The sequence below is a fragment of the Haliotis asinina genome, chromosome 12 (assembly GCF_037392515.1).
Source record: "Haliotis asinina isolate JCU_RB_2024 chromosome 12, JCU_Hal_asi_v2, whole genome shotgun sequence".
In the NCBI taxonomy this organism is placed as follows: domain Eukaryota; kingdom Metazoa; phylum Mollusca; class Gastropoda; order Lepetellida; family Haliotidae; genus Haliotis; species Haliotis asinina.
In genome coordinates, this window is record NC_090291.1 from 51,772,792 (window position 1) to 51,798,512 (window position 25,721).

General features: G+C 41.3%; 1 protein-coding gene across 1 annotated transcript in view; it reads left to right on the forward strand.

The window, feature by feature from the left end:
• The first annotated feature begins 117 nt into the window (after positions 1–117).
• LOC137257698 (plasmanylethanolamine desaturase 1-like) overlaps positions 118–25,721 on the forward strand; it is a 40,362-nt gene continuing 14,758 nt past the window's right edge. Inside the window, exons 1-3 of the mRNA XM_067795081.1 lie at positions 118–309; positions 22,088–22,207; positions 22,535–22,626. Of these exons, the coding sequence (XP_067651182.1) occupies positions 159–309; positions 22,088–22,207; positions 22,535–22,626 (363 nt within the window). The 5' untranslated portion in view covers positions 118–158. The remainder of the gene's footprint in view (positions 310–22,087; positions 22,208–22,534; positions 22,627–25,721) is intronic.

Sequence of the window (25,721 nt, forward strand, 5' to 3'; positions counted from 1 at the left end):
ATATCATTGGAACGTCAATATAACTCTAAAATGCGTCATATATGGTTTCTATTCTTTACAGCAAATATCTTCTCTGTTCATTATTTGCTGCTGTACATAAAATCAGGCGAGGTCAGACTTCCGGTGTGTATACCAGACGGCGGCCAGTAAAACTAATCATGGGTCTCAAATCAGAGGACGAAATTTTACAAAATTCCATGACTGAGGACGACCCAAATAGTAACATTCAGTTTAACAAAGCTGCGAAACAAACAAGATGGGGCCCCCGGCACGCCGGAGCAAAGGAATTGGCGAGCCAGTACACGGCAGGTAGGTCAGCTGTCAAGTGTCAGAACTTGCTTGGCAACCTACAAATAATTCTGATAATGATGTAAGCGCGCCAAATATTCCTTTGCATTGCAGCAGAAATGATTGCCTTACATTGGTAATGATATGTCCCCGACCGAATATTTCGCGCATTGAATTGTTTTTCACAAAATCACAGACCGACTTTATATAACAATATGTTCACTTCCTGAATGTTGTAGGCAAAGCTATGCATATTAGGTTTGTATCGACTGTTTATGGATTGAATCACGTTAAGTTATTTAGGGTTTGAACCGTTTGTCTAAAATGCAGGGTGTCATCCATTATTCACCAATGCAGAATGTTTAGAAAATAATTACATGACAAATATTCATTATATAATTAGTGTAGTAGGGTATCCTGGTGGTGCTCATGACACCAGAGACCTGAGTTCAATCCCGCACATTGGACACAATGTCTAATAATGTTGGAATATTGCACAAACTGGCATAAAACCATACTCACTGTTGTTTAACTAGTAATGGTACTGTAGCATAATCATGGCAAGTATTTGTTAGGACAACTAATGCTCATTGAAATGCCAAAATCTTATTTGATTTATTTTCTATTTCTAAACTATACCATGAACTGCAAAATAATGATACTACATGAGCATTGATATACTCTAGTAAATATGTTTACAGTGTTATGATCTCTAGCCTCAATATGGTCAGCCATAAACAAGCAAGTTCTTGAAACGGAATTAAAAGTGAATTTTCTTCTTTAACATATGTTGTATTTGGGAATACACTTACTCAGTAAAGTACACGTTCTAGTACATGTACTTGTTTGAGTTCCATCTAGGATTCGAACCCACACCCTCACAATCAGGCACCTAATCGCCAGCACACAGTTAGTCACCTAACTTGCTCAACCACCATGACTTCCAATAGTTTACACAATCACTGATCATAGTGACTGTGTATACTATTTCATGATAATAAAATAGTATAGAACCCTTGTTACATGTATTAAACATATTATTTAGAAGAATTGTGTCATTTCATGTAAGGTCAGCTGGGGATGGAGAACACAAAAACAAATATGGAAAGGTATTAGTGTGTATATGTGTTTAAGATGTGATTCATTGATTACATGTTTTTCACTTAACATCTGAGTACCAGTATACACTGAGACCACGGATACATGGACCCAAATATCTGGATACCTTGCCTTCCAGTGAATTTTCCTTACACTCGGAAATCATACAGATAACAAGACATCAGGTTAACTGTTATCAGACAAGCAAACCATGAAAATTAAGTAAAAGCAAATGCTAAAACTTTATGCATGTACATGCGTCAATACCGACAAATACATGGAAGGCAGAACAGGTTACAAATTGTCAGGTTCTCTTGGGGGTATGATCATGTGGTGTGAAGCCTCAGGTGGTCAGTTAGATAAACAACGTAAATCCACAATAAAAAGTCACTAATTTGCCAACTGCATATTCTTATTTAATTTTAAAGCTGCATTTATTGCTCTGAAAACATTTGATGTTGCGTTGAAGTTATGCCGTCTGTTGAAAGTAAACTTACGCTCAGGATCACTTGACTTCAAACTTGTGGCAGGCTACTTTTAACTTGCATTGTGACAATAGTAGGGGTCGATTTATGAGTGTTATATACAGTACAATTACAGTGTAGTTAACAAAATCCTGCTTAACATGTGTTTTTGTCATTACTGATGAGATGTCCTCACACTGGCCAAATCCTAATTAACAACTGAAGTGACATGTGCTTTAGTGTTTGGATGGGTAAGTAATAAATTAAGAATGAATACACAGTCATGAGGAAACAGTACTGATGTGACACATGCACATGCACGTGTGTACAGATCTTTCCATCTGCATAACAGGATCATTTTTCAATGGAAATCTGTGGAAATGGTTTGAAAATTCTCCATGCAGGTCCAGAAGCACAAAGTCCAGTTTAGCGAGTACATTTACTGAAAGTAGGTTTCGTTTCACATAAAGATCATCCAGATGGTAGGATTTCTGGATACAAGGGGTCCAAGTAAACAGGGTTCGACTGGACACTGTATCTTAATATTCATTATCCAGACAATTTACACAAGAACAAATGTGTCAGGATATCATTGGTCTCACTGTATTGTCCTTGACATTGAACCTTTCAGCATTGTTTTATTTTAATAATGTTAAGATTGTGGCACATATATTTTTATTCAATAATCAAAATCCACATGCAAGTTTAGAACATCTAACATATTCTTGATGTTGAAATACTGAATCAGGTACATATACATGTATAAATATCACCCATGTTGTGATCTTGTCTTCCATGGCAAATTTTAGGTCAAATGAGAGTGCGCCTTTAAACCTTCAATAGCTCAAGTCTCTCTTGTATAATCATGTTGATATTCATGTAACAAGATAGGCATGTTTTCTGGGCATGTCATGTTGTATTCATACTGACAGCAAGCTAAAATGTGTAGGTGATTTAATTGCTGAGATCCAGCCTGTCAGTTATGGTGTCAATTTATGTATATCTATTATCACATATATGCATATGCACAAGATGGACAACAGTAGGTACAGTTAGTAGTAGCATTGGAAGAGATACGTTTTTAGTCCAGATTCAAACACAGATAGCGTAGGTGCACTCCTGAGGTTAAATGGGAGCGAGTTCCATAATGAGGCAGCTGCATGTGAGAAGGATCGAGCCCCAAAAGATTTCAGTTTATATACTGGTACAGTCAAGAGCAGTTGATCAGCTGATCGGAGATTTCTATAGGGCTTGTAGTGGACAAACATCTCCTGAAGATAGACCATGATAGACAGGGGCAGTGTTTTGAAAAGACTTGTAGACTAAAGAAAGGATTATAAAGTCAATCCTTTCGCGGATCTTGAGCCAGTGCAGTGACTTTAGAGCTGGGGAAATGTGAGAATGGAGCTTCGTCCTAGTTACGATATGGGCAGCCCTATTCTGTAACCTCTGCAGTCTGTTTAGCTGATCTCCTGATATTCCCACGAGTAAACTGGTACAGTAATCCAGACAAGAAAGGATGAGCGATCTAACCTACAACTAGTATGCATTGTCATGAGTCTTATTAAAAAAATAACTTCAGATTCCTCTTAAGATTCATTTCTCTGCTGATACTATAGCAGCTAATTCAAAGTATCCCAGGTGTTGTAGATAAGGGATTTGGACTCTCCTGTTTTGGTTTTAAAAAATTTTACATTGGATTTGTTAGCTCTTGATGTAACATGGATACAGTTTGAAGTTTTTTTCTGTCTGGATCTGATTCAGATGTATCAAAGGTTGGAATACACCTGGTTTTCACTGCATGCCATTGACTCATTTCCTCTGTTGCTTACAGTTGTTTAAAATAAGTCATGTTGCTTACACACAGAGCAAAACTGGTCTAGACTCTACAAAATAGAATTGCTCTATTTTACGTAAATTCTCACATCCAAACCGCCCTTAATGAATTCAAGCGATGCAGCTTCATATGGGAGTTACAGTTGTATGTTAATTTTGTTTTGTTTTCATGATTTGAGGAAGATATATTAATAACAGCTGTGCATATCATTACGTGATACATGATTTATGTATTCTTTTCTGATTTAGTCTCAATACAATCAGACTGATGTCCATGTAGAACATTTAGTCTGTCGATGTGAATCATGTTCAGTTGTTAGTTCTCAAAAATAATCTGATGATATGAAAGACTGATGAAGCAGTCACTTTGACAAACAGTAACTTATGTATCCACTTTTCCATCTGATACAAGCCTAATCCAACAGACATTGTACCCTTTGATGAGATTTGGTGCAGTGTGTTGTACATGTATATCTGTGTTGAAAAAAGTAAGTCAAATCACATACATTAATGGCACAAAAGACCTCTTGCCCATTCTGTTATTATGAATATAATTGATGAAAAGCTGATTTGTGATAGTTATCGTCAAACATTAATTTGATCACATACAATTGTAGGATTTAATCATTAGTCATAACAAGACAACAGACTTGGGATTGCATGTACATGTATTTTCTTGAAAGTCCATTTACTGTAAGTGCTTGATCCAATGACCAATGACAATATGTGAGGTGATTCAGTGTACTGAACATTTGCAAGGTGCATATAAACAGCTGACCTCCTGTCACTTTTGTTTGGATCGATTGGATGCTTCCAGCTGGTGAGCAGGATCAGCAAAACCTAACAGGCAAGGAGAGAATAGTGTTACCAGTTGTGCTGTCAATAGCAGTACGTCACCTGTAGTTCATGGAGACTTTCAACATCTATATCATGTCTACTGCATACGAGTTAAAGGTCACATGCAACAAAAAAATCAAACATAACTAGAACACAATTATCACTTATTAATGACATATAGTATACATTGCCGCTCAGAGAGCTCAGTGTGTGTACAGAAAGAAGATCTGTTTGATGGCCATTTTAGAAGTATAGTGTGGCTGGAAATTGTCATCTGTCCAAGTACAAACCAGGACTTGAAACTGACAAGATTTTGCACCAGTTTTTGTCAGGTTGTTTGCAGCCCACAGACATAAAACATGTAATGTGTTCTTGTGTATGTATGTTTGCCTAATTACATAATGTGGCAGAGACAGGACTCGGGTTCACGAGTCATAAATCAATTTAGTTTGTTTATGTCATACAGCCTGATAGGTTTTAAGTTCAAATTGTATTTGGTCAATGATTAAAGCTGTGTATTGCATATTGTCTTTAGCAGACAGGCAGGCAGACATATAGGTGTCAATAAACCAGACATTGAGCTTTCTCTGTGACAGAAGCTGCTTACCACGTTCAACAAGTTTTGGCTAGAGTGCAGTTGACCGGGCGCGCTACCCGGGGACTGCTGAGCGCTTTCTAATGAGTGTGCTGCTGTATCCTTAGTCCTTGGGCACCCCCTTCTAGATCCTTAGGGTTAGTGAGTAAAGGTTAGGGTTGGCTTACCTTCAGTGCGAGTATATCCATCCGAATAAAGTCAGAAAAAGTGCGCCCAGTAAAGTGCACTACTCCCCAAGTTTTATTTAACGAGTAGATTATTTACTTGTTTGTGTACACAACCAAGATTAGACCACTGCTCACGACCTCATACTCCAGGCATTCATACTGTTCAAAATTAGTGAATTGTTTGAACTCCGATTTCATGGGCTTTGTTTTCATCGCAGGTTTTGGGGGTTTTTTTTTCAGATTTATAGGTTGAATTGGAATTTTTGATGATTTGTTTTGGTAAGTGCATACCGAAACCTATCAGAATCTGCAAAGTTGTGCTTTTCGTTGCTTGTGATCTTTAAGAGGACACCCCTTTGACATGCTGTACTCGGTTCAAATCTTGGAGTCAGAGGTGTGATGGGATGGTCTAGTGGTTAAAGCATTCACTCATCACAACGAAGACTTGGTTTCAATTCCCCACATGGGTACAATGAGTGAAACCTATTTCTGTTGTCCCCTGCTTTGATATTGCTGGAATATTACTAAAAGCAGCATAAAATCCAACTTATTCACTCACTGTCTCTCACAACAATTATCAGGGCTCCAAAAAATGCTCTAGTAGTGGGTATTAATTGTTTTATTTGGATATACAATATAATCTGTACCCACCTGAGCTGAATCTATTCAGGAACTTCTCAGTAGCTAGATTTATTTCCCAGACTTGTTATGGAATGTTCACTGCAATACAAGTGACCCCACATTCCACTGAAACAAAGATCAGATGTGTGCAAGACATAATGTATGCAGTATGTTATTACCAAGATCATGTATATTGGACAAAATAAGATACGGATATTGGTATTATTAAGAGTGATATTTTATCAGTATGTCCATGAATACATACGTCGTTATTCATAATTTCAAAATTTACAAATATCCCCAACTATTTTTGTCCAGTATATTTCCAAAAAAATATCGTAGTAACATACTGCAACACAGGGGTCCATATTGCATTGCACTGTGATAGTTTCATAGGTAATATGTGTGACTGTGAGTGTGATTGACACTGTTTGGACCCAAAATGAAATCTTGCCATTTTGTTAAGCACATTTTCACAATGTCAAAGGTATTGTTGTGGAGAGGTTGCTTGGGAATAAACTTCTACATTTTTGCCATTTTGTATATTTATTTTGAATCGAAACGCCAGCAGTGAACGAGCTGCTGCGTTGATTTTATCTTGAACCATAGAGACCATCACAAAATGTGTTCATAGTTTTGTCCAATATAATATTACACAATAAATGTTTTTCACAATTCATGTTTCTAGAAAATTGTATTGTGGTGCATCAGTATAACGCTAATGTAATGCAGTTCAAGTTATAACATCTGGTCCACACTTGATTATTTACAGACTGAAGCATTAAGTTCCCAACCAACCTAGTTATTATAAAACATATTTTACTATATGTAGTGTTTTTTTTGCAAATCTTCAACCTTATTTGTTCTCAGCTTGCCCACACAAGTACAAAGTAACTGGCTACTGATGATGTATTTGGCATATCATAACACAGTATCACATTTTAGAGGATTTCAACAAAAATACGTACTTGCATCACTCTCTGTTTTCCTTTTCCCTGAAGCTGGCAAAATGATGGTGATGATGGTGATGGTGATGATGGTGATGGTGATGGTGTTGATGGTGATGATTGATCAATATTAATGATGATGACAGTGAAAGACTGTTAATTGCAGAGCTAACCCAGAGGTAATGCTTACCTATGTCATTAGCGACATCTGTCAATAACCCTACTGACTACAGCTAAAGTGAATTATCTGTCATAAAATTAGAGGTCAGTTTTCTGGTCAGACTGATATAACATGGATCATTGACAAATGTTAACATCATGATCCCTCCCTGTATAATTAACATTAAGTGATAGTGGATGAATGTACCATTAATGTCATCTTTTCACCCATTAACATAATTAAGACTCATATTTGTTGGAGCATGACAATATTATTTCAGCACTGCATTTTCATAATAGGAAATAGGGCTGAGGGAAATATTTATTATGACCAATCAAGCTGTGCAATGTATCACATATCCAGCAATAGCTATCGGTTGTGCCAAAATGGCATGCTAACAGCTATTATAATTTCAGGCATATGTGTAAATTTAAATTGCAGCTAACATAGCATGATGTTGGAATATATTATTCCTGATATCAAATTCATTTGAGATTCAATTCATTCTGGCCCTTGTGTCAAACTACATGTTGCTATATTATTTGAAGAAAAAGTGTGCTCTTTCTGTTGTAGTTTTGTGTCAGATTTCACATTAATTTTGGCCAAGTTTGTTGTCTACTATCCCTTCACATGAAATAACTGAAGGATACAATGTACCTTTTCACTGGACATAATACATGAATGTTATTTTATGTTTTATTTACAGTTTAGGATGGCTAGGTTTTTTAAGCGCTTAAGTGCAATTTTGGGAGTGATTTAATTTAGGTATCTTTAAATTCTTTTATTAATACAATATTGAAGAAAATGAAAGCGTCTCTAATAACAATTCAGCTGTATGTTTGAAAAGTAATTTGTTGCTTAACATGACCAAAAGTATACAATAGACATACCAGTTATTTCCCTTCAGTCCTGTATTTGTGGGTCCCTGGGAGTCTTAATTTTCAGGTGTACTGGTCTACAAAATGGGGGTGCAAGACACTAAAATATTATCATTAATACCATGTTTTGCTGTTGCTGCAATCCTGTTACTGTTTTTGTATTGTGTATCATGATCATCACAATAATTAGACTGTACATGATATCAGAACCCAGGCAATAGGAGACTTGGTGATAACCTATTGTTATTTGATCCACATATGCAAAAAAAAAGTATTTGGACTTTTTCTGCATCCCCATGGACGCGCTAATCTATTTCGCTGCGTCCATTGTCAATTTTTATGAGTAGAGGACGCAGGAAGGACGTGTTTTCATGGTGATTTGTAACCCTACCAGGTGTCCGGGCCTAGGTTTATGTCACTGATGGCTATGAGTGTGTGTGTGTGAGTATGATCTTACACCAGCAGTAGGCTTCACACATTGCGCCCATGTGGGAAACAAACCAAATGTTGAGTGTGATGATTGGACACTTTAACTTTCAGGCTACTGCTTCACCCCAATACGACTCCCTTGCTATTGTGCCAAGAAAATTGTAATTATCAGATATGATCATCAGCCTCTCTGCAGAAAAATCAGTAGATTACATGCAAAGTCACTATTCCAAACTGAATTTCCAAACTGTCCAGCAGAGTGTGGCTACAAACCTTAAGAAAAACTTCCTTCATTTTATTTTAGACTTGCACGACCTGTAAATATTTGTTTCAGGTTTTAGATGATAGACTGTCTGTTGTACAATGTTTTAACTTTTATTTCCGTGAGCTTTATTCTTGCCACAATGTGAGGCTTAATCCCAATACAAAGTTTTAGATACAAATAGGTGTCAGCATGCAGCTAAAATTATTTGTAAATGCTAAATATGAACAAGGTGGATCCATAAAATAGATGAATTTCCTGCCAATTGTGTATCTGTGATTTATTTATATACTACGGATGTGTAAAGGCTGGATATTTTGTCTCTGGCCCTTGCACTAGTAACCCAATATCCCTCTCTTTACCAAATATCTGATAAGGTTTGGGGGCTCAAGGCACTGGTGCCATGGGTCCCATAGCAACAGTTTTTTCAGCCAATCCCCAGGGGGTATGTTGTCGCGTGACAGGGGCGAGAGGGAGCGTGGGACCCCCAACCTCGAAATCTTCCTCTTTCTGCCTGTACTGTCTAGGTGACAACAAGCCCTCTGGATTGTGTTTTAGGTAAGAATCCCGGTTTATCTCCAAATTGCTACTATGTCTTCTGTATTAGGTTCCAATGTATAGTTATGCTGTTAACAAGAAAAGTAATTGTGAGCAGTTTCCAAATTAATAAATTATTATTTAATTCTGATAAATCAAAATTTAAAAACAAGTGTTGTGGTCACTGTAATCAATTGTTCTTGTTGTGCCAATGTGGCAAAATGTCACTCATCTGTGACTGTCCAAATGTGCACTCGATGGCAAGAACAAATGACATGTACTCCTTGTAAAACACTTCCCTCAGGGAATTAATTTGAGCAAAGCACGTTGTGTGTTTAGAATTGTACATTGTTTATTTGATCTGCTTGTTAAAATTGCTCTAGCTCATTGCTAAATTCAAAATTCCATTTTATTTAATACTTGTTGCGTTAACAGCAGAACTTTTCAGCCATTTTATGCTACAGTAAAAAGCGGCTGTACCATTGTCCCGGTTTCCATTGTTTTCCACTGCGCCCAGTTAAAGTATCACTGTGTCATCTGGAGGTAATTAGTGGCGATCATTATCATGCACTGACCAGTGCTGACCTCTCCACTGAGCAGCAGAGAACTTTGGTAGTGTTCAGCTCGGCTCCCTTCCGGCTGCATTACAAAATGGCTGCACCGGATGTAAACAAACCAGGGCCCGTCGTCTGCTTTATGTTTATCTTAACAAAGTAGAAGCCTAGGACAGTCTCATGTAACCTTATCCAGTATATCTGTATATTACTACTGATGTGTAATGGCACATTTGTTACATGATCATTCAGCATGTGAATATTATTGAGTCAAGGTTTCAGCACCATGTGATTTATAGATGCTTTGTGCACTTATCCCTATTTTGAGTTATGGAATCATTTCTTCTCATCTCAAAACTGTGTTTACTTTTCTACACAAGACTATTTTCTCGTTCTCTTCGCGTCTGGCGTTATGCAATCTGATGTTGCCAAAAGTCTTAGCATTAACTACCAGGCAGCCCTCTCAATTTATTGTGCGAAATACCAATCGCAGATATTTCTTTGGAATTATATAGTATTTCTACATACCGTTATGTCAATCATTTTAGGATGTTTCCCCACTTGAGGTGAAAGTGAAGTCACTGTTTATTCAATAATAATATGATGTATCATATTATATGGCCAATAATACACCTGCAAATTGTAGCAATATAAATAATGTAATATCCATTTATTACATCTTATTAATTTATTAATTACAATTAGGTGTTCTTCCTGGGTAACCACCAGTGGCTTACCTACTGGGTGTATCGACGTGCTGTTGGAGCTAGCCTCGTATGGACTAGTTCGATCATCCAACAGGCTGTCATACCCCATCTCCCTTAGCCGCATACATTGTACAGGCCAGGTGTCCTGTCGTGGTTATTGTGACGTACAAATTAAAACCGGTTTATATATATCACAAATGTGTTCGGCATACACATTGCCCCACTTTGTGCATATATATGTATACTTTTATCCTCCCCGTTGGTCCTGTGAATGTGACTTTCATCCCACCTCAGGTGGGGATCCTATGTACATGCTTTATATCTGTATAACTGTTTTGTGGCTCTTTCTGCCTGTACTGTCTAGGTGACAACAAGCCCTCTGGATTGTGTTTTAGGTTTCACCTGGACTGTGCAGTCAGAATTTGCAGATCCGAGCCACGCCTTTGTTTTAATACATGTTATTGCTGTCCTTTTGTGTTGTGTCATCTTCGACTGGAGGACTTAGCGCAGTAGGCACACTTGCCCATCCCTTTTCATCGTGAGACGTAATTGTTACGCAATCAGAGCAATTCACCAGGTCTTACATTGGCGCCCAACGTGGGGCAAAGTGTCGCAGGCGCTCATAGTACTCCTCAGTGGTCAAAGATATACACTCACTGGCACATAGGACATCATTTTGTATCTATACTCCTACCCTTAGTTACCTCAGCCAACTAAGAATTCTCAATACCTCAACCTCATCTCCAGAGCTTCAGTCAACATGTCCTCACTCACAAACGCTGAGCTCGTGGAAACTATGTTGTCAATGAAAATTGACCCCAAGCGGTCAATTGGAATAATTGGGCTCCCGGAGGGAACCAAAGCGGAGTCGGTTGGAGATGAGTTGTCCCCTTGCTATGGGAAGGTGCGGGTTCTCCAGGTGCTTGATTCCATTTATCAGCTGCACCTAGTGGAGTTCACAAGCCCTCAAGTCCCTCTGAAGCTTGGGGACAGTATACTCATCAGAGAGGAGGAGTATCGTATTATGAAGGGTAACCTTACTCAGGAAGAATCACCTCTAGAAGACGTTGTGGCCAGAGCAGTAGACCAGGCCCTGGACAAGAAGACAATCCTGATGATGGAGGTGATGAAGACTCAGATGCTGGAACAGTTCCAGCTATTACTTAAACAACTACCATCAGCTACAACCAGCATGGGGTCCAGACAACCGGACCCTTTAACTGCCTCACCTGTTCTGGCGGCAAACAAGGTTACTGCTGCTCACTCAGAGCCCCCAGCCGCTAGCAACTCTAATGCTGCAAGCTCGGGTGCTGGGGTTGTGGGTAGCGGTAGCACTGTACGCCCAGACCCACAGCAGGTGCTGGTGAATTGGGACCGCCCCTCTTCAAGCTTCTTTAGACTAAAGACCTTCTCTGGTACAAGACCCATCAAAGCCGGAGAGGTATCCTTTGAAGAATGGGCCAAACAAGCCAAGATCATGACGGAAGATAATGCCCTCTCCGAGACTGGGAAGCGACAGAGACTCCTTGGCAGCCTCCAGTCTCCAGCCTTCGACATGGCTTTAGGAATAGGAGAGGACAAGACAGCAGTTGAACTTGTCACTTACTTAGGGAAGCTGTATCTAGGGTACAATGATGGAATGACAACACTGAAAGAGTTCTTTGCCATGACACCCAGGCCTGTAGAGAGACCATCGGAGTATCTAATCCGCCTAGAGCTTGAGCTGCAGAAGGTTTTGGCCCATGGAGGGGTTAGAAGAGAGGATGCTAACAGCACACGCCTCCATCAGTTCCGCTCTACCAACAGGAACCAAAGCGTCTATGGCCTGCTGAACTTGAAGTTTCCGAAAGGATCATCCCCAGACCTCCCAGATCTCATCGATGCTGTCAAAGAGGTCGAGATGGATGATGCCATGTTCACGGCGAGTAAGGTTCGGAGTCATGTCCAGAATGCATCACCTGCTCTGGGCTCCTCAGAATATGAAAGCCTCAAAGGTGAACTCAAGGCATTACAATCCATGATGTCTAAGTCCTGCATAACATCTGACTCGAAGACTTCAAACGTTCCAACCTCAAATCCCAGGGACACACGTGTCAAGGGCGGTAGGAGAAATAAAGTCTGGCGTTTTTGCCATAATTGTGGGGACTACAATCATCAGAGACAGGAATGCCAGAATCCAGCGAACCCTGCTTTGGTTTGGGAACGAATGAAGGCCAGGGACGACGAGAGACACAAACGCTCATCCAGAAAGGGGGATTTAAACTCCACCGGGCCTCTGAAACAGTAAAGGGACCAGAGGCCCAAATGACACCAACTCGTCCCAAGACATCCAATGACCACAAGAGACTTGTTGGGCCTGTATGTCTGCGCCAGAATTGTAAGGTCGAGTTGCTGCCTGAGAAGACTATGGAGCTCAGGGGCAAAAATATTTCCCCATACCTAGGGGAAGTTGAGCTTCAAAAACCTGAACCCCATCAACTACCTGCAAAACTTGACATTATTTCAACAGGAGTGGACAATTCTGGCGGCGTAATTATCAAAATTCATAATCGTGGAAAGAAAATCATAACCATTGGATCAGATCAAGTACTAGCTAGGTGTTACACCCGGGTCAAATCCGACCTTCAGAGTGAAACATCGCATGACCTCATTGGCTCACTCGTTGGCCCCGCTTGTGAGTCAAGACTTAGGGTTGAACGAAAACCTTGTACTGGACTGCTGGACAGTGGGTCTCAAGTAACCACCATTTGCCGGTCCTTTTACAAGAAACATCTGTCCCATCTGCCAGTAGAAAGTTTAAAGGACATTCCACTGAAAGTAGATGGTGCCGGAGGTCAACCTGTTCCATATGATGGTTTTATTCGTCTTGCTATGTCACTGCCAAAGGAAGTCGCTGGTACGAATGAGGAGGTACATACCATCGCCTTGGTGTGTCCAGATACCCCCTTCTCCTCGGAAATCCCCATCGTGGTTGGCACCAACACGTTCCGGAGGATAGCGGAAAAATGCCAGAAGCGAAGACATCAGCCCTATTTATGCACCCTGCCAATAAGGAGTGAAGTGGCACACATCTTCAGCAGTATTGTTTCTGATCCTTCCGGACGCCTAGGAACTGTCCGGCTAACTGGAAGGAAGATCATAAACATACCAGCAGGACAGACTATGGAGATTAATGGCATAGCAAGAAAGGTCAATATTCCAACTACTGCACAAACAGTTCTGATTCAGGAAGGCATCAATCATCAACAGTTGTATGGAGACAGTCTTCAAGTCATGAATGCGGTTGTGTCAGTCACAGGGAGTTCCCCAAGAATAAAAGTATTGGTTCACAATGTCTCACCCTGTGATGTAACCATCTCTCCTCGGAAAGCACTGGCTGACTTGTACCTCCCACATGATGTCACCCCCCTTGACTGGGTGTATAACAGCCTGAAGAAGGGAGACACAGCCAAGTCGCCTGTTCACTGCAATGCTATCCAGATGTCCACAGAGAAGTCACCACCAGAACTGAACTTCGACTTTGGTGACTCACCTTTGCCAAAGGAAGACAAGCAAAGGATCATCAGGAGGCTACAGGCTATGAGAGATGTGTTTTCCACTCATGATTATGACATTGGGAAGACGGAGCAGGCCACTCATGCCATTAGACTGACAGACGACTCGCCATTCAGGGAGAGAGCCCGCCCAATACGACCTCAGGACTTTGAAGACTGTCGCCGTCACATACAACAGTCAATAGATGCGGACATCATTCAGCCTTCATCAAGTCCCTTTGCGAGTCCGATAGTCCTCATTCGCAAGAAATCAGGAAAGCTAAGGCTATGTGTGGACTACCGGAAGTTGAATTCTAGGACAATTCGGGATTCATATCCTATTCCGAAAGTAGAAGATCTCTTCGCAGCTCTACATGGGTCGGCATGGTTCACCCAGCTGGACGTTAAATCGGCCTTCTATGCTGTCCCGATGGATGAGGAATCAGCAAAGTACACTGCCTTTGTGTGTCCATTTGGACTGTTTGAATACAAGAGAATGAGCATGGGTCTTGTGAACAGCCCCTTGACATTTCAACGCCTGATGGACCGGTGTGTAGGGGACATGAATCTAAAGGAGCTGGTTGTCTATATGGATGATCTCATTGTCTTCGCAGAAGACATCCCCACTCATGAAGATCGACTGTTCCAGACTCTTGCTCGACTTCGTAAGTTTGGCCTCAAGCTGGACCCTGAAAAGTGCAAGTTCTTCCAAACAACTGTCACCCACCTTGGCCATGTATGTTCCAAAGAAGGAATATCACCAGACCCTAACAAAATCAAAGCTGTAAGAGAATGGTCTGTCCCAACCAACATTGGTGAACTGAAAAGCTTCCTTGGATTCGCTGGATACTACCGCCGCTTTGTTGAAGGATTCAGTCGTCTTTGCAAACCATTAAACGCACTGACAGCTGGCTACACTCCAAGGAAGACCATGCTCAAACTCGGAAGAATTCCTGGAAAAAACAACATCACCCTGAAGACTCCTTTCGGGGATAAGTGGACAGGGGAGTGCCAAACAGCTTTTGAGAAGATCAAGGAAAAACTAACCACTCCTCCTGTGTTGGGTTATGCTGACCTGTCTGCCCCTTTTGAACTCCACACTGATGCCAGTGGCACTGGACTTGGAGCTGTCCTCTACCAACAACAGGACGGGAGCCTGAAAGTCATTGCCTATGCAAGCCGAGGTCTTTCCAAAAGTGAGGCAAATTATCCAGCACACAAGCGTGAATTTCTAGCATTGAAGTGGGCCGTTACTGACAAGTTCCATGACTACCTCTATGGCACGGAATTCACAGTTGTAACAGACAATAATCCCCTTACATATGTCCTGAAGTCTGCCAAAGTAGATGCCATGGGATACCGATGGTTAGCAGCCCTAGCAGCCTACAATTTTAACATCAAGTATCGGCCAGGAGCGCAGATGACTGATGCAGATGCTCTAAGCCGCATGCCACAGGAAGCTCAAGAAGAAGATCTGGAGTTTAAACAGGACACTGAAAGAATAGACTGGCTGATTGCTCGGAGCACACCCCTCGATGCTCCAGAACCTGGAGTGGTGGAGTGTTCCTCATGCTCAATCCGGGCCATTCTTCAGTGTCATGGCATTTACACCAATTCAGAGGGTAGGAAGCAAGGGAGTCTCAAGGAAATAACCAGGCAAGAAAAGAAGTGCATGGCATATTCTCAAAATGTTACTGTCTCCAGCACAGAAGAACCTGCTTTAGTGGAAGCACTGTCCTGTTGCAAGAAAGCAGTTCCTGACAGTTTGGCCGAGCCACCTACAGTCCTGGATCGTGCTCAGTCCACAGTGGATTGGAAAAAAGCACAAGGCCTGGATCCAGAAATCAGTCAAATCATATCAGTGATCAAATCAAAGCAGGGACCATGCAGAACAGAGACATCTAAAACCCATCCTGACATGCATGTCTACTTGCGAGAATTTGAGAAGCTCATCATTAAAGATAACATCCTCTATAGAATGGTCACTGATTCCAAGGGTATAGAACGACAACAACTGGTCATCCCCAACCAATATCGCAAAGAGGCAATTCATGGGGTTCATGATCAAGTTGGACATCCCTGCAGCAACAGCACCTTATCCCTTGCTCGCCAGAGGTTCTTCTGGCCATTCATGGCTACCTCCATTCAAACTTATTGTGCAAACTGTGAAAGATGCATCCGGAGGAAAGCCAGGAAGGAAACTGCACCACTGGAAGCCATCTTACCGTCTGTGCCGCTTGAACTAGTCTGCATTGACTACTTATCCATCGAACCAGACAAGGGTGGTTTTGAAAATGTACTGGTGATCACTGATCACTTCACAAAGTATGCGATGGCCATTCCAACAAAGGATCAGAAAGCTACTACTGTAGCCAAAGCTTTATGGGAAAACCTCATTTGTCACTATGGTTATCCCCAGCACTTGCTGTCTGATCAAGGAAGGGACTTTGAGTCAAGAGTCATCAAGAAGTTGTGTGATATGGCAGGCATCAAGAAAATAAGAACATCACCATATAACCCTCGCTGCAATGGTGTAACTGAGAGAATGAATCGTACTCTCTTGGATATGCTCGGCACCCTCAACCTCAGCCAAAAGAAAGACTGGAGAAAATATGTTGGACCTCTGGCCCATGCGTACAATTGCATTGTACACGACACAACAGGCTACTCACCATACTACCTCATGTTTGGCCGTCATGCACGCCTGCCAGTAGACATGGTGTTTGGAACAGATCCTGACAGAAGGACTTCAAAAGGACCTAAACAGTATGTCAAAGATCTGCGGGACCGACTCCAGTTCGCATTCCAAGTGGCCAGGGAAAATGCCCAAAAGTCAGCGATTCGTAACAAGGGCTACTACGATAGAAAGGCTCATGCAGCAGCATTGGAACCAGGTGACCGTGTGCTTGTCCGCAACATTGGGGTCAAAGGGAAACATAAGATTGCGGACAGATGGAAGTCAGGTGTCTTCATAGTGGAACGACAACAAAGTGAACTACCCGTCTATGTTGTTCGTCCAGAAAATGGAGATGGACCCTCAAAGACCTACCATCGGAACCTGTTACTTCCTGTTGGTTCATTGCCCCTAGACATGGATGAACCAGATAAAAACCAACGTCAGAGGCGGCCTGTCACCAGATCGAGAGCCCGAGATCAACCACCAGAGGATATCGTGGAATCCTCTGAAGATGAACTTCACGCAGTCAATGTATGGTATCCACAGTCTGAAACCATTAAAGCTGCACCCACAAGCAGCTTGAATCCTGAGGCTCAACCCTTCGAGCCACAAGAGCCGACTGTGCCATACACAAAGCCCATAGAGGACGAGGTCCCTGCTAGCCAAACGGTTCCTTGTGCGCAAAATGAGGTGACCACTGCAGAACCCCTACCCCGGGAAACGACTGCAGTGGAAGCTGAAGCTGCTCCATCACAGTCCATGGAAAGAGAGGGCTCCAGAGAACCACATCACAGAGAAGATGGACTGCCTGAAGATCCGGAAAATGAAGAGACGTCCTTCATCATTCCCTGTGATCTGGTAGAATCATCTGCTGGTGAGCCAAACTTACCTGTGACCTCCGTGAACACTGTGGAAGTAACTCCAACAAGCAGCCCAGTTGCCGCTGATGAGCCACTCCAGTCTCTCCCCAGTGAGGAGACTGTTACTACAACACAGGCAGAACCTCCTCGTCGATCCCAGCGCCAGCGACGAAGTACCAGGTTTTTCTCCTGGGATCCATGGGCGAAGAAATACAGTCAGGTCATACATGTGTAATCTTAACAGAAAAGTATCAATAAGTTTATGAATTAACTGTTTACATTAGTTGAGCATACCAAATCTTTCTCATTAATTATATGTGTTAATGCTTTGCCTCATGGGCCACCTGGTTGTTGTTGCTCTGGTTTCTCTCATTATGTGTTTTCAGTTATCATCATATCATCATGGAATCCAGCCCATCTCTCCTTCAAGAACTTGAAATTGTACGGAGAGAAAGAGACCTCTTCCGCATGCAAAGAGACCAGGCCAGGGCAAGTCTCAAAATGACAGAGGACCTTCTCTCGGATGTCATGGCTTCCCTCAATCGGTCTAGTGCTCCAGACAGCAGCCGTTCACCCAGGGAGTTACCCTCCAATTCAGGCACCGTAGAAAGTGGCAGAATGACATCAGCACCTCGGGAAGACAAACCCCAAAACACAGGACCATTATCCTCAGGTCCACGTGTGGACCCGGAGATGGAACTGTTGTCCAAGGGACGAGTCAGACCCTCAAAGAGGATGCGGATTGTCTCCACAGCCCACCAAGACATAGGATCCCTGATGCAGCTGGGAAAAGAAGTGGGGCTGGATCCAGAACTCCTCATCATGGACCCAACTGATGAGCGTCCAAGAAGAGCGGAACAACGTGGCTGGTTAAATGTCCAGCTGCCCCAGACGTCACCACTTCTAATAGTATCCGACTCGGTATTGCGGATGATGGATCCTGATTTCCACCCAGGAATCAAGGCAGACATCAGGTGTTTTGGTGGGATGGCAACCCAAGACTTGATCCCGATCCTGTTCAAGGCAGCTGTGGAGGGCGTAAAGGTAGATAAGCTTGTCCTGTGTGTTGGCCTCAACAATATCCTGGGAGACCGCTCCAGTACAGAGGCCATCAGACAGGACGTCCAGAAAATTATTGCCCTTGCTCAGCGTCTTACGTCGTCGCTAATCATGACAACAGTCTATGAAGCGGGTTGGCGGCGACACTGTAAAGCCAAGCACAAGAAGTCGGCCATTGACGAAAAGCGGCTCAAGTTCAACTGGGACCTCATGTGTCTTGCCACACAACACAAGTTCTCGGTGCTAGACATGACCAAGATCTTCTTGGACAGGAAGGGAGGAAAATCACCTGGCTGGTACTTGAAGGACACAGTGCATCCAACAGTGAACGGCATCATTGCAACTGAGATTTGCCTGTCTCAGCTGTTGTGTGGATACCCAGTCACACAGCCAGAGATATCTGATCCCAGGCTCTATCACCACAGGTCAGACTCAGAAATGGACACTGAGATCAACCGCCGTAAGGAACTGTGTCAGCACCACCGTCCAGCAACACTAGGTCAGGGGACCGGTGCGTCCTTACGGATCACAGTGGACAATTCTGACTCTGAAAGAGAAGAGCCTGACACATGGGACGTAAAACGCAGACGCTTTTAACTGACTTGACAGGGTTTTTTATATGCACAATACTTCATGGCTGCCCACTCGTATTCAGATTTTCTAAATTTCACTCCGGGTTAGTGTAAAGGCTGGATATTTTGTCTCTGGCCCTTGCACTAGTAACCCAATATCCCTCTCTTTACCAAATATCTGATAAGGTTTGGGGGCTCAAGGCACTGGTGCCATGGGTCCCATAGCAACAGTTTTTTCAGCCAATCCCCAGGGGGTATGTTGTCGCGTGACAGGGGCGAGAGGGAGCGTGGGACCCCCAACCTCGAAATCTTCCTCTTTCTGCCTGTACTGTCTAGGTGACAACAAGCCCTCTGGATTGTGTTTTAGGTAAGAATCCCGGTTTATCTCCAAATTGCTACTATGTCTTCTGTATTAGGTTCCAATGTATAGTTATGCTGTTAACAAGAAAAGTAATTGTGAGCAGTTTCCAAATTAATAAATTATTATTTAATTCTGATAAATCAAAATTTAAAAACAAGTGTTGTGGTCACTGTAATCAATTGTTCTTGTTGTGCCAATGTGGCAAAATGTCACTCATCTGTGACTGTCCAAATGTGCACTCGATGGCAAGAACAAATGACATGTACTCCTTGTAAAACACTTCCCTCAGGGAATTAATTTGAGCAAAGCACGTTGTGTGTTTAGAATTGTACATTGTTTATTTGATCTGCTTGTTAAAATTGCTCTAGCTCATTGCTAAATTCAAAATTCCATTTTATTTAATACTTGTTGCGTTAACAGCAGAACTTTTCAGCCATTTTATGCTACAGTAAAAAGCGGCTGTACCATTGTCCCGGTTTCCATTGTTTTCCACTGCGCCCAGTTAAAGTATCACTGTGTCATCTGGAGGTAATTAGTGGCGATCATTATCATGCACTGACCAGTGCTGACCTCTCCACTGAGCAGCAGAGAACTTTGGTAGTGTTCGGCTCTCCTCGGCATTCCTCGGCTCCCTTCCGGCTGCATTACAAAATGGCTGCACCGGATGTAAACAAACCAGGGCCCGTCGTCTGCTTTATGTTTATCTTAACAAAGTAGAAGCCTAGGACAGTCTCATGTAACCTTATCCAGTATATCTGTATATTACTACTGATGTGTAATGGCACATTTGTTACATGATCATTCAGCATGTGAATATTATTGAGTCAAGGTTTCAGCACCATGTGATTTATAGATGCTTTGTGCACTTATCCCTATTTTGAGTTATGGAATCATTTCTTCTCATCTCAAAACTGTGTTTACTTTTCTACACAAGACTATTTTCTCGTTCTCTTCGCGTCTGGCGTTATGCAATCTGATGTTGCCAAAAGTCTTAGCATTAACTACCAGGCAGCCCTCTCAATTTATTGTGCGAAATACCAATCGCAGATATTTCTTTGGAATTATATAGTATTTCTACATACCGTTATGTCAATCATTTTAGGATGTTTCCCCACTTGAGGTGAAAGTGAAGTCACTGTTTATTCAATAATAATATGATGTATCATATTATATGGCCAATAATACACCTGCAAATTGTAGCAATATAAATAATGTAATATCCATTTATTACATCTTATTAATTTATTAATTACAATTAGGTGTTCTTCCTGGGTAACCACCAGTGGCTTACCTACTGGGTGTATCGACGTGCTGTTGGAGCTAGCCTCGTATGGACTAGTTCGATCATCCAACAGGCTGTCATACCCCATCTCCCTTAGCCGCATACATTGTACAGGCCAGGTGTCCTGTCGTGGTTATTGTGACGTACAAATTAAAACCGGTTTATATATATCACAAATGTGTTCGGCATACACATTGCCCCACTTTGTGCATATATATGTATACTTTTATCCTCCCCGTTGGTCCTGTGAATGTGACTTTCATCCCACCTCAGGTGGGGATCCTATGTACATGCTTTATATCTGTATAACTGTTTTGTGGCTCTTTCTGCCTGTACTGTCTAGGTGACAACAAGCCCTCTGGATTGTGTTTTAGGTTTCACCTGGACTGTGCAGTCAGAATTTGCAGATCCGAGCCACGCCTTTGTTTTAATACATGTTATTGCTGTCCTTTTGTGTTGTGTCATCTTCGACTGGAGGACTTAGCGCAGTAGGCACACTTGCCCATCCCTTTTCATCGTGAGACGTAATTGTTACGCAATCAGAGCAATTCACCAGGTCTTACATACGGATGGCCATAATTTCTTATGAATGCACCATCAATCCTTTACATTCAGTGATGCATCAATATCGTGATATACTACTGCTGGACACATATTAGATCCTACGCACTAAACACATTTGTGACAAGAGAGGCGGTACAACGAATTGGGCGGGTACACATGGCTGCTACAGGTAGCTTGACGATTATGCACGGGCAATACATGCTAACCGTGACATGAAATCAGCATCGTATATTCATTCGAATGATAAGACTGCTATTTCAGGCATAAGATACTGATATTCCACGCTAACCTAAGGCGAAGACAAATAGATGATTGGGGCATTGACAAACATTTTAGATATTGAACAATTTTGTTAAAAAAAAACGCAGGAAAATGTCATTTGCTTCGTGAAATGGATCGGTGGTCCTAAACATATTTGCTCAGTATATTGTGTTGATTCAATTCGTTGGGATTGTACCTGTTCCCAAATTGAGTGTGCTATAACAAATCATGCGTGAAACGCACAGGGAAAATGAACTTCTCGATATTTATCAGACAACCTGTCTCCCTCTTGTTTCAAGTGGATCATTCTGTGGGGCGTTCCCAAGTATGCAAATTGGGGTCATTTGTCAGGTCGTTGATCATCTTATATGTGTTAAAAGTAAAACATCTGCACCTGTTATGCATGTGGATTTCAAAGTAAGATGGAAAATACCCCCAGAGTTAGTGAATCTTGTGTTTTCATGTTATTACCTCATTGGTTAGGTAGTTCAGGATTTATCATACTCATGCCATACTGATACAGCATTTTCTGCTTCAGGGAAGCGACTGCAGGAGGTGGTATGTTTCTACGTGACTCTTATACTGATGGCCTTCAATGGTATACAGTTGTTACGTTATTTTCAAATTGAAAACTGGTACTACATACTACCTGCAGCACGTAAGTATGAACTTGATGTTCTGTTTGTATGTAGCATACTCAGTGTTGCTTAGAGGATTTTGTGGCATCTGTAGAATCTTACTAGAAATATAATCATTGGGGAAAACAAACATGCATGTTTCCATGGTTACTGCAAAGATGTGGGCCCCAATTTTTTACTTGTATACCAATGCATAATATGACTATGAAACATGCCATTTGAGATTTTGAGAACAGCGAGAGTGGGTTTTTGTGTTTAGAAACTTCACTAGCCATAGAAACATAGAGGATGGCTTCTATGATAACATGTCATATTGTGATAATGATTATTGTTTTCTTTGTTTCTAGTTCTAGGAATTTTATCAGCAGACTTTTTCAGTGGTCTGGTACATTGGGCTGCTGATTCCTGGGGCTCTGTTGAACTGCCGATCATTGGCAAGGTAAGGCTGCTCTGTCCTGTGTAGAGTATAAGTAACTGTAACACAAGAAGTATATACGCTTTTATAGCTAAAATGGACAGAATTATCATTAAAACGACCACACGTTATGAGAAATGAGCGGGCCACTGTAACTTGATAATGCCCGTAAAATGCTTGACGACGGGCCATTATCAAGCCCGTGTTAGGTGACGTCACAAGTAGCTCAGCTGTTGAAGTTCAATCACTTACAGCTCGTTTGAACAAGGGTTCATTATTGACCCTATATCTGGCTCACATTTGTCACATGTGCCTCTGCCATTATGCACTTTCCTGCCTGTGCCAACCATAACAGTTGTACCATAAATGACAACATACAGCAATGAAAATATCGACTTGAAGTCCAACGTTGTTCATCACTGTAAACAATGGCGACTGGTAGAATAAGTAAAGGTCAAGGTCAAATGTCGTCACTCTCAACAGTGATGTCATCTGTGTTGTTTTATGACGTGGCTATATGTGTAAAATGTGTGTCAGTGACCTCCGTCGTTTTGTTGTTGGCAGTAAATGCTTCTAAACCGATGCCGCTGTTTTTATTCTTATTTCATTAAAAATTCTGTTCATTTTAGCTATAATAACGGTAACGCTATTTTTCAGAGCATTATCATTTGCAGAAGCCCTCGGTCTTTTCAACTGCCCTCCTTCGTCTGGCAGTTAATGAAAGTCCTCGGGCTTCTGCAAATGAAATGCCCTGAAAAATAACGTTACCCTTATATTATTGGTCCAGTGGTCGGCAAGACTTAAAGGAGTATATAAAACACATGGGGGGTATCCATGAGACCACATATACTCCATATGACTCCATATGATAATACTACAACATATTTATTTAGCAGTCATGTTTAAATCTGCCATTTTAAAGAATGAAAACCACCTGAAAATAGAAAACTACTGATTGAATGAGCTGGAGTTAATTTAGCTCCCAAATGTTAGGAGACATTGACTGGAAGACATTGTGATGCTTTTGACTTCATAGCAAGATACAAGGCATTTAGTTTCAATGTCAGAATGTTCATACAGCCTGTTTTCTTACTATCAGGTAAAAAGGGATTCATTTGCATGGTATTTTGTCTAAATATTTCTGCATTATGACATGGAGGTACAACAGAACCTTGTGACCAAATACCAAATGCAAGAAGTGCTTTATTTACTCCTCATCAGGATCCGATGTCAGTGTTCACGATTGATGTTTCAAAGTAACAGGACATTGGGTCCTGTAAGTTTTGAGATCTGTCTGGCCCACTGAAAATTCACAGGACCTATAGAATAAAAATTAATCACCCATTTCAGATTGAACATTTCTCGTAATTGGCATTGAAATTATTAGCAAGTAAAATTTATTAACAGCAAACAAATGTGATGTGTCATATATGGCAACTTCAGTCAAAGTCATTGTGAAATACAGTCAGACACTGGGGCTGGCGGGTTGAAGACTTCCATGAAGTCAGCAAATCTGCTGGAATTTTCAGAGGGTCAGACAGTATTCTTCAACACTGAATGTACAAGAATCTTGTGTCATGGAACATTGTCCATTGTCCGTCTTTTGATGAAAGGGTGCAGACATTTATGAGGCTGTCTATTATAATTAGTCTTAGTTTTGTTCACCACACTAAAATGCATTATTTGTCATTCTAAATGTGATGATCATTAAAGATGTGTAAGGAAGATGTTGATGCTACAGGTACAACGCATTGTATGACTGATTTTGTCAAATATTTGATAAACTGCTTTGAATTTCGCATACAGCATGAATAAAATAAACAGGAATGTTTTGAACAAGTTGTAGAACTTAAGGTAATACCAATATATGTAGTAAGCCCGAACCTCAGCCAGACAAAAAGGCTGGTAACTTCAAAGTGTTACAGCCCAGAAAGGATTTAACAAATCCAGAGCAGATACATGGAACAACAGACTGGCAGTCTGTAAAATTAGAGTCTCTGCCAGAAAGCTGGCCTCACTGGTAATACTGAGGTTCAAAGATGTTATTTGAACAGAAAACAAATCAGTCCATTGAAACTGAAAGAAGATATAGCATGTTTAGTAAGATAAGAGCTGGTGGAAAATCTGGACTTGATCATACTTCAAATGATGCTGTAGCATTTCAGTAAGAGTTAATGATAGAGTAAAGAATATGAATCAGGATCTGGCAGGCAGGCAGGCAGGCTAGCGCAGGACTCTTGTTCCTTGCTCAATCATCATCAGTATTTGGCGGCATTGTTTATAGCAACTTCTCTAGTACCAGTGAATATGTATGAATGTTTTGCAACATTGTTTATAGCAACTTCTCTAGTACCAGTGAATATGTATGAATGTTTTGCAACATTGTTTATAGCAACTTCTCTAGTACCAGTGAATATGTATGAATGTTTTGCAACATTGTTTATAGCAACTTCTCTAGTACCAGTGAATATGTGTGAATGTTTTGCAACATAGTTTATAGCAACTTCTCTAGTACCAGTGAATATGTATGAATGTTTTGCAACATTGTTCTTGTTAGCATAGTGTGTTTGTTCAAAATTGTTTCTGTTCAGCCAGTGTTGGAATTTCATGAACCAAAAGGCTAAGGTGCCATTTAGAGTGGTTTTGTAGCACTAAAAGTACGTAAGAGGCTACACTTGGAATTAATTTCAAGAATTCAGAACTCTTATCTTTTCTTTTAAGAAATGAAACATTTTCACAATGTCAAACTGGTTGTGCTGAAGCTTTTGTCAAAAAGTACAATATCTTATATAGATCTCTAAAAATGAGAAGATACTTTGCATGAATATTTTTACATTTGCATCACAATACATGAGTCTTGCATAACTTTAGTGTCCAAGTGACATGGGAACATGACCCAGATGATCTATGTGCCCCGTAGCATGTTCACCATGCTGGTTTACAAACTTTATCACTGTGACAGCTGCCATGTCAAGTCTGTGTCCATGGTATCAGGTGTTCAATGACCACAGCTCCAGATAAGCTCTGTGCCTATGATGTGAAAAATTGATCAACTGGGATAAATGTATGATGCGTTTCTTTATCATCTCCGCTTTAAAATATGAATTGCCACTGACAGA